The 12,443-nt window shown below is 37.3% G+C and overlaps 2 protein-coding genes across 6 annotated transcripts in view; one reads left to right on the forward strand and one right to left on the reverse strand.

Moving 5' to 3' along the window:
- Positions 1–1,626: 1,626 nt before the first annotated feature.
- Positions 1,627–6,607, forward strand: LOC111457832. Of its 5 annotated transcripts, XM_023100239.1 has the most exons (6): positions 1,627–1,758; positions 1,933–2,121; positions 3,025–3,252; positions 4,025–5,149; positions 5,306–5,635; positions 5,761–6,607. In XM_023100239.1, the coding sequence occupies exons 1-6, from the start codon at positions 1,740–1,742 to the stop codon at positions 6,384–6,386; spliced, it is 2,517 nt and encodes an 838-aa protein (XP_022956007.1). In that variant the 5' UTR covers positions 1,627–1,739; the 3' UTR covers positions 6,387–6,607. The 5 variants fall into 5 exon arrangements, with proteins under 5 accessions (XP_022956007.1, XP_022956003.1, XP_022956004.1 ...); XM_023100235.1 differs by having other exon boundaries at positions 1,628–1,758; positions 4,025–5,635; XM_023100236.1 differs by having other exon boundaries at positions 1,629–1,758; positions 4,040–5,635.
- Positions 6,608–6,951: 344 nt separating this feature from the next.
- Positions 6,952–12,443, reverse strand: part of LOC111458069 (protein transport protein SEC23-like) — an 11,048-nt gene continuing 5,556 nt past the window's right edge. Inside the window, exons 5-12 of the mRNA XM_023100572.1 lie at positions 12,060–12,135; positions 11,783–11,955; positions 11,602–11,683; positions 10,602–10,679; positions 8,501–8,662; positions 8,129–8,392; positions 7,911–8,015; positions 6,952–7,654 (exon numbers count right to left, since the gene is read on the reverse strand). Of these exons, the coding sequence (XP_022956340.1) occupies positions 7,508–7,654; positions 7,911–8,015; positions 8,129–8,392; positions 8,501–8,662; positions 10,602–10,679; positions 11,602–11,683; positions 11,783–11,955; positions 12,060–12,135 (1,087 nt within the window). The 3' untranslated portion in view covers positions 6,952–7,507. The remainder of the gene's footprint in view (positions 7,655–7,910; positions 8,016–8,128; positions 8,393–8,500; positions 8,663–10,601; positions 10,680–11,601; positions 11,684–11,782; positions 11,956–12,059; positions 12,136–12,443) is intronic.

The raw sequence follows: 12,443 nt of genomic DNA on the forward strand, positions 1-12,443 counted from the left end.
GATAAAGTACGAAGGTGGGGAGGTGGGAAGGTTTGACATAGACATTGTAATTAATTACCTTTAGTTTTTAGGTCAATTTTATGACGTGACCGATATAAATTTGGAGGCGTTCTGTCTTATGATAAGATGTGTACTCCAATTAAGTAACCTCACTATGTCGTACGGGATGTAGAAGAATGTTGAGACCACTAGGCATCAAATCCAGATTTTAAATATTGGCATGGGTTGTTACGGAGAGTGAGGTGGTTGCCTTCACTACTCACTTGTCGATCTAACATAACTCAATCAACCAATTTAAGCATAGCTCATCTAGTCATTTGTGGACCTAACACAACTAAATCAATCAATTTAAGCGTAGCTCATCTAATCATTTGTGGATCTAACACAACTCAATCAATCAATTTCAACGTAGCTCATCTAGTCATTTGTCGATCTAACACAACTCAATTAATCAATTTAAGCATAGCTCATCTAGTCATTTGTGGATCTAACACAACTCAATCAATCAATTTCAGCGTAGCTCATTTAGTCATTTGTCGATCTAACACAACTCAATCAATCAATTTAAGCATAGCTCATCTAATCATTTGTGGATCTAACACAACTCAATCAATCAATTTTAGCGTAGCTCATCTAGTCATTTGTCAATCTAACACAACTCAATCAATCAATTTAAGCATAATTCATCTAGTCATTTATGGATCTAACACAACTCAATCAATCAATTTAAGCATAGCTCATCTAGTCACTTGTCGATCCAACACAACTCAATCAATCAATCAATTTAAGCATAGTTCATCTACTCACTTGTCGATCCAACACAACTCAATCAATCAATCAATTTAAGTATAGCTCATCTACTCACTTGTCGATCTAACACAACTCAATCAATCAATTTAAGCATAGCTCATCTAGCTACTTGTCGATCTAATCCAACTCAATCAATAAAGACATAGACTTTAAAAAAGATATCTCCACACAAACTTTTGACTTTGAAGTAACTAATCGGAATAATTCAATTAATCCCTATCTCATTTACCAATAAAGTCTAATTACTCTTATAATTCAAGGTAATGTTTGCAAATGATTTTTAAGAAAAATAAATTGTAAAGAAAAAGAAAAATCTTGATAACACCCATTTGAATCCATTAAAGATCTCAACAAGATTTCTTTTATTAATACTAAAATAAATAAATATAATAAACAATAAGCTTAGGCATCTCTATGCTTTAAAAGAACATTGCTTTGCTTTTAAAAAAGGGGAGAAAAAAAAAAGACTTTTTTCTTTAAAAATTTCATTGATTGGACTTTTTTTGTACAAAACACAAAAAAGTTCCAAACTTTAAAGTGGCTTTCACAATCCTAAGACATCCCTGTCAGCAGGTGTCTTGTTTGGTGAGATTTGTCAGAGTTTTTATTAGAATTATAATTAAACTTATTATTAAAAAAATTATCTTTTTTTGTTTTTTTTTTTATAAATTTAGAATTTTAGGTAGTAGCTACCGCTACACTGTTCAGACAAATTTGTCCCCTTGGAGAAGACGATTCCACGCGTCCTTCTGTAGGCTCGGCCGCACCGAATTCCCCTCCTCCAACAGCCTAGGGTCAGTACGGTATTCCCCATTTTCCCCTTTTACAAAAGAATGATTCCCATCTCTTCCTTTTCTTTACTTAACTAACTCCCTCCTTTAACCACTTCCATTTTGGTTCTTCTTGGCTTTTCTTTCCCTCTTTCAGCAATGGAGCATCGAGATCAGAGTAAGAAAACCCTCTAGACTGTTGGGTTTTGTTCTGTTTCTTTGTGTTGGTTCTTGTTCTTTGTGTGTGTTCTTTTTTGGGGTTTATTGTGGATTTGGGCACTTGGGTTTTTGTGGGTTTTGGAAATTAGTTGATGGGTTTGTTTTTGATGAAGGGTTTTGGTGAGTTTTGTAGGGCAAAAGAGCCATGGAGTTCATGTTTGCAACAAATGTGGATGGCACTTTCCTAACCCTCATCCGAGCGCCAAACGTAGGCGTGCTCACAAGAGGGTTTGTGGAACGATTGAAGGGTTCAAGTTGGTTGAGTCTGAGGCTAACACGCTTGTGACTGTTTCAGATGATGATGGCGATCATAAAACCTCCAGTGAGAAGTCTTTTCCTTACACTGTGTTCTAAATTTGGGTTTAAATGTTCTTCTCTGTGCTTTCTTCTTTGGTGGTCTTGAACTTTTGATAGAAAGCAATTCTAGTCCTTAGTATTAACTTTGTTATGAATTATTTGATAGGGACCTGGCATCATTATAGCGTTTGTTTGTTTACTTTACTTTATCATTATGTGTCAACTTTGGATAATTAGTACTTGTAGGTTAGGTGTTTGATTTTCAAATGAATCTATGTTCTTGTTAAATGATTAGCGGAGTCTTAATGAGAGACTATGTAATAGTCTAAGCCCACCATTAGTAGATCATCTCAAAGTTTTAAAACGTGTAGGAAGAGGTTTTCACACCATTATAAGGAAGACTTCATTTCCCTCTCTAACCGATGTGAGATATTTCAATCCACCCCACTTGGGGGCCAGCGTCCTTGTTGGCACGTTGCCCAGTGCTTGGCTCTATACCATTTGTAACAGCCCAAGTCCGCCACTAGGAGATATTGTCCTCTTTGGATTTTCCCTTTTCGTGCTTCCCCCTCAAGGTTTTGAAATGCATCTACTAGGGAGAGGTATCCACACCCTTATAGGAAATGCTTCGTTCTCCTCTCCAACCGAGGTGGGATATCATAGACTAACATAACTTGGAATGGGGAATGAAACAGAGTAGTTGAAAGTTAAGGGATTAAAGTAGGATAAGTTCATGGACCAAATTAGGATTTAAAGCTAAAAAGTTATTCTGTGGGTTCTCTTTAAAGTTACATATATCTCTCTTTCTCTGTCTTTTGTGTCTTGCTTTTATCTCTTCTTTCTTTTTCTGTTGGAAAGGAGGGACCTATGATGATGAAAACTTCTGTACCTTAAGGTGTTTTTAATCATGTCAGTAAATGCTGCATAGGTTCCAAAGTCTTGGGAGGATGTTACAGTGACAAGGGTGTCGATGGAACGAAAACAAAATCAAAGGCATCCGAAGATGAAATGTTTTCAGATGCTGTTGCAGAGTTTTCAGAGGAGGTACGACCAAACAAGTCCATGGGAGATGCTTTGGATCCAGTAAGCACGTCGAAGATGGCGATGGAAGATGAAATGAGTAGCTCCCGAACTTTGAAAGACAGAGAAGTTCTTGGTATGTCTTGTGTTGGGGACGTATTGTTAGCTATTTATACTCGGTTAGTTTCGATCATGATTTTGATTTCTTGGTAACCTTTTAGATATGTGTTAATCTCCTAAACAATGGTTTTCTTCCAAATATGGTGAATTCTTGGACCCTCAATAACATTAACTATAAGGAATAATTGAAAAGTAAAGTTTTCAGCTGCTGAAGGAAAGAACTAATAAGTAGATAAGCTCATCCTTCATGCTGCATGCTGTGGTAGTTTCTTAAAGTGTGATCCGAGCGGATGAAATATGTGGGATCCTACATCGATTGGAGAGGAGAGCGAAGCATTTCTTATAAGGGTATGGAAACCTCTCCCTAGTAGATGTGTTTTAAAACTGTGAGGATGACGGTGATACATAACGGGCCAAATCGGACAATATCTGCTAGCGGTGAGCTTGGGCTGTTACAAATGGTATCAGAGCCAGACACCGAGCAGTGTGTCAACGAGGACGCTGGCCCCCCAAGAGGGGTGGGTTGTGAGATCTCATATCGGTTGGAGAGGGGAACAAAGCACTCCTTATAAGGGTGTGGAAACCTTTTCCTAATAGACATGTTTCAAAACCGTGAGGCTGACAATGATACGTAATGGGCCAAAACAGACAATATTTGCTAGTAGTGGGCTTGAACTGTTACAAAATTTGTCTAGTTTTTTGACATGAAATGTGATCATGTTCTTTGAATTTTTTACAACTTATGTTTGTATAATACTTAGTTGTTGTTCTATGGTCAACCTCTTTAGCTGACAACCGAATAGTGGAAAGTTCAGTTGTTGCAGAAGCTGCCATCAATCAGTCTGGAAGTGATCAAGAAAACAAAAGTAATCAAGAATTTGTAAATCTTGAGACCGACTGTGGAACTGCATCGTCAAGTTCTTCAACTGTTGCACAAACTGCTATCGATCGGTCGGGAAATGAGCAGGAAGCCAAAATTAATCAAGAACTTGTGGATCTCGAGACTGATTTCGGAACTCCATCATCGAGCTCTTCAACTGAAAACCAGCAAGTGGAAAGTTCAGCTGTTGCAGAAACTACCGTCAAGCAGTCAGGAACAGAGCAGGACACCAAAATTAATCAAGACTTTGGGAATCTTGAGACCAACTTTAGAACTGGGAATTCAGTGATTCCACCCATTGATCATGTGAATACTACTACTACAGGTGACTCGTACCTTAATGAACCCGAAACGATAGTACCTGCTCTGCAACAAGAGTGGAACATTGATAGTGTTGAAAACATGCCTGATAGAAGATATGATGAAAAGAAAAACGAGGACGTCGACTTGTGTAAGAATTTGACAGAAACCGCAGCATCAACGGTAAAAACTGATAATGATAAATCGGAGCCGTTATCGGAGCTGGAAGAAACCATCGAGATACCTAGAGAGCCTCTTCAATCAGTGGCTAACTATGACATGTCCAACCATTCTGAAATGCCCCAGAGTGTTGTTTCAGATGTTAAACCCATTGGTTTGACTCGAGTGTTGTCTGATGCTCAAAAAGAACTCGAATCTTGCAGTTCTAACAACTTACTAGAGACCAATAAAATAAAAGAAGAGAACGATAATGTGCATCTGCCTTCTGTGTCGAGTGACTTGAACATTGTCGACCATCCTGAGGCTTCGGTTGAAGATTCAAAGGATCATGATCATAAGGAGGTTGAATCAACCAATTGTTTTGTACATGACCCTCATGAGAGTTGTATTACATTGCAGGCCGAGCCATTTGATCAAACTTCCGAAGTAGCTTCTTTTGACACGAAAACTGTGGAAAATAGGCAAAAACAGGAAAGTGGAGTCGAGAATGTGTCGGTTGATACGAAAGCCGAAGAAGTTCCCATTCAAGACGTGAATGCAGCTCAGATTAAAGGTATGCTCGGTGAAAATGAAAAGTATGATAAGAATCTAACCATCAGTGACGCTACAAATTTTGGGATAGATAGTATTCCTTCAGAAGTCCTAGGGATTGATTCCACACCTGAATCTACCACTAACGGCAGGGAGAACAAATGCATTGTTGTTGCAGAAGAGATAGCTGATGAATCCGCTAGAACGATATCTCTGACCGAAAGCACGGACTCGAGAAAATTTAGCGTTAGTTTAGCTCCAGAGACTCGGGAAAGTGTAAAAGAAGATGATCATAGTAATGAATCTGTCACTGGAAGATCAGACTCTCTTCAGGATGGTAGTGTGGTTCAGCTTGCTGGAGTCGGAAATCGAATTGCTTCTGAAACTGGGAAAGATGATGGCATGAAAGTTGGCGTAGAACCACGGCTTACATCGGCCATTCTTGATGCTTCAGTCGATGCGATTAGTCAAACCGACAGTCTTGAAGGCAACTGGGGGTCTGTCTCAGGTATATTATTATGCTTTGTATGAACTATGAACTGTGCTTCATGGTGAGCTAACAATAACTGATATTCTTTCTTTAGATCCAAAGTTTGTCGATAATTAATATATGTTCTTAACTATGAGGAACAGTGCTCTCAACTCTGTCGGATTTACCTGCTGTTGTGGATGGCGAAGTAACGCAGCAAGCACGAACCGAAGCAGAGGAAACCATCTTGAAGAAGGCCAATGCTGCAACCGAAGGACAACATTCTAACAGATCTGATATGTTTGAGGCACCATCTTTTATGACGTTGGTTGAACCTAATGGTGGAGGAATCCAACAAAACTCGGGCACGCGAGAGCAGCCGAATTCTGCATCGCTGCAAGCTGGCTGGTTTCCATCTTATACTCATGTTGCAAACGACTCACCGGGAAAGAAGAAGAACGAGGCGATTATCGCCAAGGTAACGAACTGGAGTGCTGGAAAGCCACACACTGCTCTCAAGAACCTATTGGATGATGCTGCACTTGAAAACAAACAGAAATCGCCAACCCGAGTAGAGAATCTGGGTTCCATGATTCATAAAGATGAAAAACCAGATGAGAAAACGGTGAACGCCGTTACGCAGGCGAAATCGCCTGCCTCGGAGTTGAGAAGCAGGGAGATTGCAAATGAGTGGAACTCTCCTGCAAGATATCCATCAGACGTTAGGAGAGAAAGGAGAAAAGGGAGGCCATATTGGGCTCAATTTGTATGCTGTTCTTCAGTGCATTAGTAGAGTAGATTGTTATTTAGCTGTATGATCTTCTACTGCTATAGATTTCTCCATGTCCTTTTTTGTCTGCTAAATTTTAGGATCCTCTGCTTTCCGTGGCAAATGTTGGCTTTTTTTTTTTTTTTTTCCGTTCTAGAGTCATATTTTATTCTCTTATGTTTGGTTTATAAATGGACATTCTTAAGTGAGATCTTATAATAAATGGTTGTCAGTAGCCTACATTTTTGCCCACCCATCACAACCCTATGGCTCGTTGAGTATAACGATAAATCGAGACAAACCCTTAGATAACCTATCGAAGATTAGGGAGAGATTCTGAGACATAATGACACTCACTCTTCTACACTGATATTTGCACCGAATGCTCATATAGAAAAGTTAAGACTCTTGGATTCGAAACCAAGGGAATCAGGTCGGTCTACAAAATACGTTTCTTATAGGGTTACATTGAAAATCTTTCAAAAATGGAGAAAATTGTGAGAGAATAAAAGTGCAGAGAACCAATGAACACAATCAAAGTGAGTCTAAATATTAGCAATAAGAACAAGTCATAAGGGGCTATTGATTGAATTGAATACTCAACAGAATGAGTCATTTAAATAAAATTGAAATTTCAGACCTGTTTGAAAACAACACAAACACAATGACAGTAAGCTACCTTCCTTATAATTTACTTGGAGAATCATCCAAAAATACTTACTTGTGGTCTAACCTCGTACAAAATGACAAATTGAAGAACCAAAACTCCTAACAGAATGACTTTCACAAATGTCTAAGCTGTCCATTGATTCCTCTAAATTACATTCCCAACAAGCCTCTCTTTTTGCCCCTCCCTCATACAACTAACTTGAAGCTCAAATGACCTTTGTGACCATTTATTAAGCAGCAATGCCAACGCCGACCGAGAATGTCCCCCCGCCCCCAAAAAAAAAGAATTTTTATCAGTGTTCCCATATATCCTTCAAATGAGACAATGTGGGAATATTGGCTTCTCAACTTGGAAAACAATGGAAACACCAGAAAAGAAGTCAACGAGACACCAGATATACATAACCATCAGTGATTTTTCCCACAGCAAGAACTATCCGATTTTTCGTAAGCCTCAAGAAAGCCATCTATTCTCAAGATTGCACAGCCAACCTCTGAAGATGCTCAAAGAATACTTGAAGACTAACATCATCGGTAAATATGATATCTGACCCGGCTGCTATTTCTTGAGCATTGTTATATGTCGCTGATGGATTCAACTTCGCCAATAAGAATCTAGCCTGCTCGGAAAATCAAGATAATAAAATAACCAAGTCAATATACCACCATTCTACCCATGAATTTCTTTATTTATACTTCACGGGTCATAAGTATCTATAGCCAGTTTATAGTTTAAAAAGCTGAAAATAACTCTTTAAGTAAGGGGCCTAAAATAATGACAGCAGAAGCACAAAATAACTTTTATAGCATTTGAGTATTTTTGCGTAATAATCTTTGCTGTGAATGCAAACCAAAGCTGCAGGGTAAGAAAATAACCTGGGAACCATGCTGATCGCAGACAACCAAACGAGGTACTGGAAAACGCTCATTAATAATACTTTGCGCATCATCATGAGGAGCATGCAATAACTGTGCAAATGCCTGTAGAAAGATTGTTAGATTGATTAAATGGATGATATGGTTGATATTATACCCATTATAAACTATCAAATGACAAATGTTTAAGAACAAAACTAAGTAGATATAGCACAAACTTGGTGTTCTGGCTGATTTTGGTATCCCATATTACGCCACTGAGCTATTGTCATTCCATGAAATATGACAACACTGAAATAAGAATCTAGCAGGAGAATACGATCAGCTGCAATGGAAGCAACATCTAACAATGCTGGTGCAGGCAGTGAATTGAATGAGTATGATATTAGTGATGGCTGAATCATCACTGCAGCATTTGTAATGTTCTCCCTATTTAACAACATCCTAAAATATGCAGTTTCATCTGGACTGTTGTTAAAAACCTGCACATAGGATCGCAAGGATCCAGCCAAAAGAATGTAAATCATCTTTTCATTGGACCATATTGACATGAATAACTTCAAGCACGAGATCCTAATAGATGTAAATACCTGTACAAATTGTGAACGCCGCAAATTAAACATGAACTGAGGATACAAAGAAAAGCAAGGATTCAAAGTAAAGGAAGATGGATCGTCTTTCCGATAATCACCAAACTTAGAACAGAGACGAATCAAGGATCGATCCAACCACCGAATAGCATCGAACCCCTCCTGACAAGAGTAAAATTTAACATTAAGTAACTTACAACTTTGGAGATACCAGTAGAACAAATGACCCATTGAACCAGCAAGCAACAAAACCTAGTTAGCAGAATGCAATTTCATCCTTCTTTAAGAACTAACGGAGGGAGTGCAATCAGAAGAGGCATTTAACACTTGGAAATTTAGAAGATATTCAAATTGGCAGTTGTTTAGGCTATAAATATGAAATTATTTAAATTTGACTATCATGCTATGATATTTTATCTAGTAAGACTCGTCTTTGAATTTCTTTCAGTTTCTTGTTTATGGCCAGACCTCATCCTCTCAACCAAACACTTAGCTTATTGATATTATAAAGTTCCTGCTTATATCAAAATAATGATAATAATAATAATAATAATAAACAAACAAAAAGCAATCAAGAAAAGAATATTTTAGGTCCCAGGCAGATGCAACAAAACTTGCAGTGTGGTTTCGCAAAGGACTGTAATTCCTAACTATGGTCGGTCCACTTCTCTAGTAATATTTTATCTTTAGTCTCTATCTATAAGACAGAAATTTCATTTACAATAATCAGACATAAGTTTACAAAAAATATTATTCCAACCAAAGTCAACATTAACTAATAGGTGTTTCGAGCAAGCCCCAAAGAGGCCGGACTACATAAGAAATATTTTCCCAAAGGTTATACAGCTCCTTGGATTCTTCTTAGAAATTTTTTTTTGCTCTTCTCCGACCAAACCTCTCAAGTCCCACAAAATACCACTAGTGGCTTCTATTATTGTTATTACTATTTTTGGTAAGAAACCGAGCTTCATTGAAAAAATGAAAAAAATACAAAGGCATACAAAAAACAAACCCAAAAAAAAGGTGTCCGACCCTAACTACAAAAAACCATGCTGCCTCCCAAGACTTCTCATTGAACTTCTCAACCTTCCTAAAAATCTTATTGTTCCTCTCAAGGAAAATTCTCCACAAAACAGCCGAAGAAAACTGTAGCATTATGTTAGGACACTCGATCTTCCTTGTCAAAAAGATGGGCCAACAAAGTAAGGTGTTTGAACCGGCTATAACTAAGGAACATAGCATAATCCTACAAATGGTAAAAGTCTAAAAGCTAAGAAAAACCATCTCAGAAAGGAACAAGAAAAGAATAAATTTGAAGTCCAATTAGACTCGAACGTGGCAACTAGGGAAAAGGGTGTTACGAGGAGAATCTTCCCTGAACATTGCATTCAAACATCCCTCAGGACGGACTTCCAAGAAAAAAAAATTGATTCTTGGTTTGATTTTGCTAGATTGGAGCCCTTTTTTGTAGTTTGTTTTTGGGCTCTCTCTTCCTGTCGCATGTTTGTATGCCCTTGTAATTCTTCCATTTTATCTCAATGAAACTTCGGTCTCTCATCCCAAAAAAAAATTGCAGTCAAACATCAAAGTTAGTAGTCCCTAGGAAGATTTTCACCTTCTTTGGATATTTACCCTTCCAAAAAAGAATTCTTGGACATCTCTTTGGGTAGAGGATGAGCAGTAGCAACTTTCTCAAAATGTATTAGCAAGTTAAAGCCCATGGGGCTAAGTTTATCCTTATAATCTTTTTCATCAAAATGAAATAATTCTTATAAAAATCCGGCATAAGAACCTAGTTAACCTTAGATCTTATATGCATGCAAATTCAAACAGAAAGTAATTTCATGGGCCAAGACAAAATTTCAGTTCATTGCATTCATAACTAGCACCTGAATACATACATCCAAGCATCACAAGTTCTGAAATGAAAAATGTGACCTCGAGTTCAATAGCTCTCATACTCTCTCACAATCATTTTCTTTGGGACAGACTTTCCAAAGATTAAACAAATTAAGCAGATTGGGGTGGCTTTTCGAAGGAAGGACAAAAAATTGTCTGATGAAATGTACAACTAAATAATGAAACATAAATTCTAAAATACCTCCATCTCCATTTTCAAGGAAGTTAGTCTTGCCACCACAACTGCAGCAGCCTCTTGGTCAAACCCTTGCACCAATTCCTGGAATCAATGCCTCAAAGATTTAACTTTTCACCAATCATCAAGATAGAGAAAGAGAACCAAAAGAGAATTCACGTGTGTGTGTGTATTGGCTTTTCATGGATAATCAAGTTAGAGAAAGAGAACAACTACAGAGATAAGTGTGTGAGTGTGTAAATCAGAAGTGAGGTTACAATGACATATTAGAAACAAAACAAAGCTTATGAACCACGATACAACCTAAAAATATTATTTTTGAGCCCACATGGACCAATAAGCATTTTTCTTTAATTGAAATAGTAGAACCCACATGGACCAATTAAGGGCACCCATTGAATGTTATAAGTAGAACCACACCAATCATGACACCTCTACTCCTAAAAATGATGATAAGAAAAATCATTTCCACCAGTGTTTATCTATGAACTAATTGTACATTTAAAATATATAATAACTAGGAAGTCCACCAATTACCTAATCACACCATCTGACTACGCATAAATGAAAAACTTCATTGCTAATTTTCAGGGTCAAATCCCCTCCATACTTGAACGCATACAAAGCCAAAATTGAGATCAAATAAATAATCCTGTTCACACAGGTAATTCCCATAAACCAATTTTTCCTAGTAACTTGGGTTGAGGTTTCTTCAGACATATACACAATGGAACTCCCTTATGAAGTTTAGCATGACTAGCAGGAAAGCAAGAACTCAGATCCAAGTTCGAATATGAAAATGGGAAGTGTTCTCTGTTTCTTATAAAAAAAAAACTTCCAAAATAAAATATAGTAACATGCATATTCCTAAATGTTTTTTTTTGTTAAACTTTTCTCCAATGAAATTTGAGTTGTTTATCCCCATTGGAAATGCTAGCTCTCAGAATAGTAAAAATAGAGTAATATTTATGTGCAGAAAAGTTTAGGACAATGTAAAATAAGAAACCTCCGCGGCAACAGCAGAGTCTATCCATCTTCTAGTGACAGTTGTAACCCGAAGCATTGACTGACCTTCAGGATCTTGATAACTGTAATCATAATAATAAATAGCAGCAACGATGTTAAACATTGCTATGACATGTGCTGCGTTACAAGATGATAGTAAATCATCACAATTGATAACCTACCTAGTAAGAAACTGCAAATACAACTGTGGATTTGCGATTCCTGGATTACTTGACCTATCACTTGATGAAAGATCAAAGTACACTGTCAAACAAGTACTTTTGTCAATGCCACACATTTTCCACAAAGTAGTATTTCCCTCCCCAATAACAGTATCAGCAACAGAAGGACCTTTCTGAATATATGCACAGCAAGCAATCAGTTCCATGCCGCAATCATGTAAATAGAGAACTTAATATACATAAGCAAAAGCCAACAACAGTGCATAAAGCATACAACCTTCTCCAAAGATGTGCAAGGTCCAATTATCCCCTGAATTTTGATGTCCTTTGAACAATTGATCTCAAGGGTGCCACTGAAATGTAAAGTTATGGATCAAGTGACATGAAATGATATCCTCTAGGCTAATGGAGGCAGAAAAAAAAATACAAGAATTAGATGCATGTTTCCAAACGTGAATTATACTTGTCCAAGATAGATGCAGAAGATGTAAACAAGTCAGAAGCAACAGCCAAACAAACAATTCATGCAACTAAATTTATTTTTCACATTCCAAATTTATTTTTCACATTCCTTCATCTTAAAAATATCCATTATTCTTCACAACTCTTACATGATTTCTTTTTTTCTTTTTTTTTTTCTTTTTTTTTTTTTTTTTTTTTT

Source organism: Cucurbita moschata, unplaced genomic scaffold (genome assembly GCF_002738365.1).
Source record: "Cucurbita moschata cultivar Rifu unplaced genomic scaffold, Cmos_1.0 Cmo_Scf00020, whole genome shotgun sequence".
In the NCBI taxonomy this organism is placed as follows: Eukaryota; Viridiplantae; Streptophyta; class Magnoliopsida; order Cucurbitales; family Cucurbitaceae; genus Cucurbita; species Cucurbita moschata.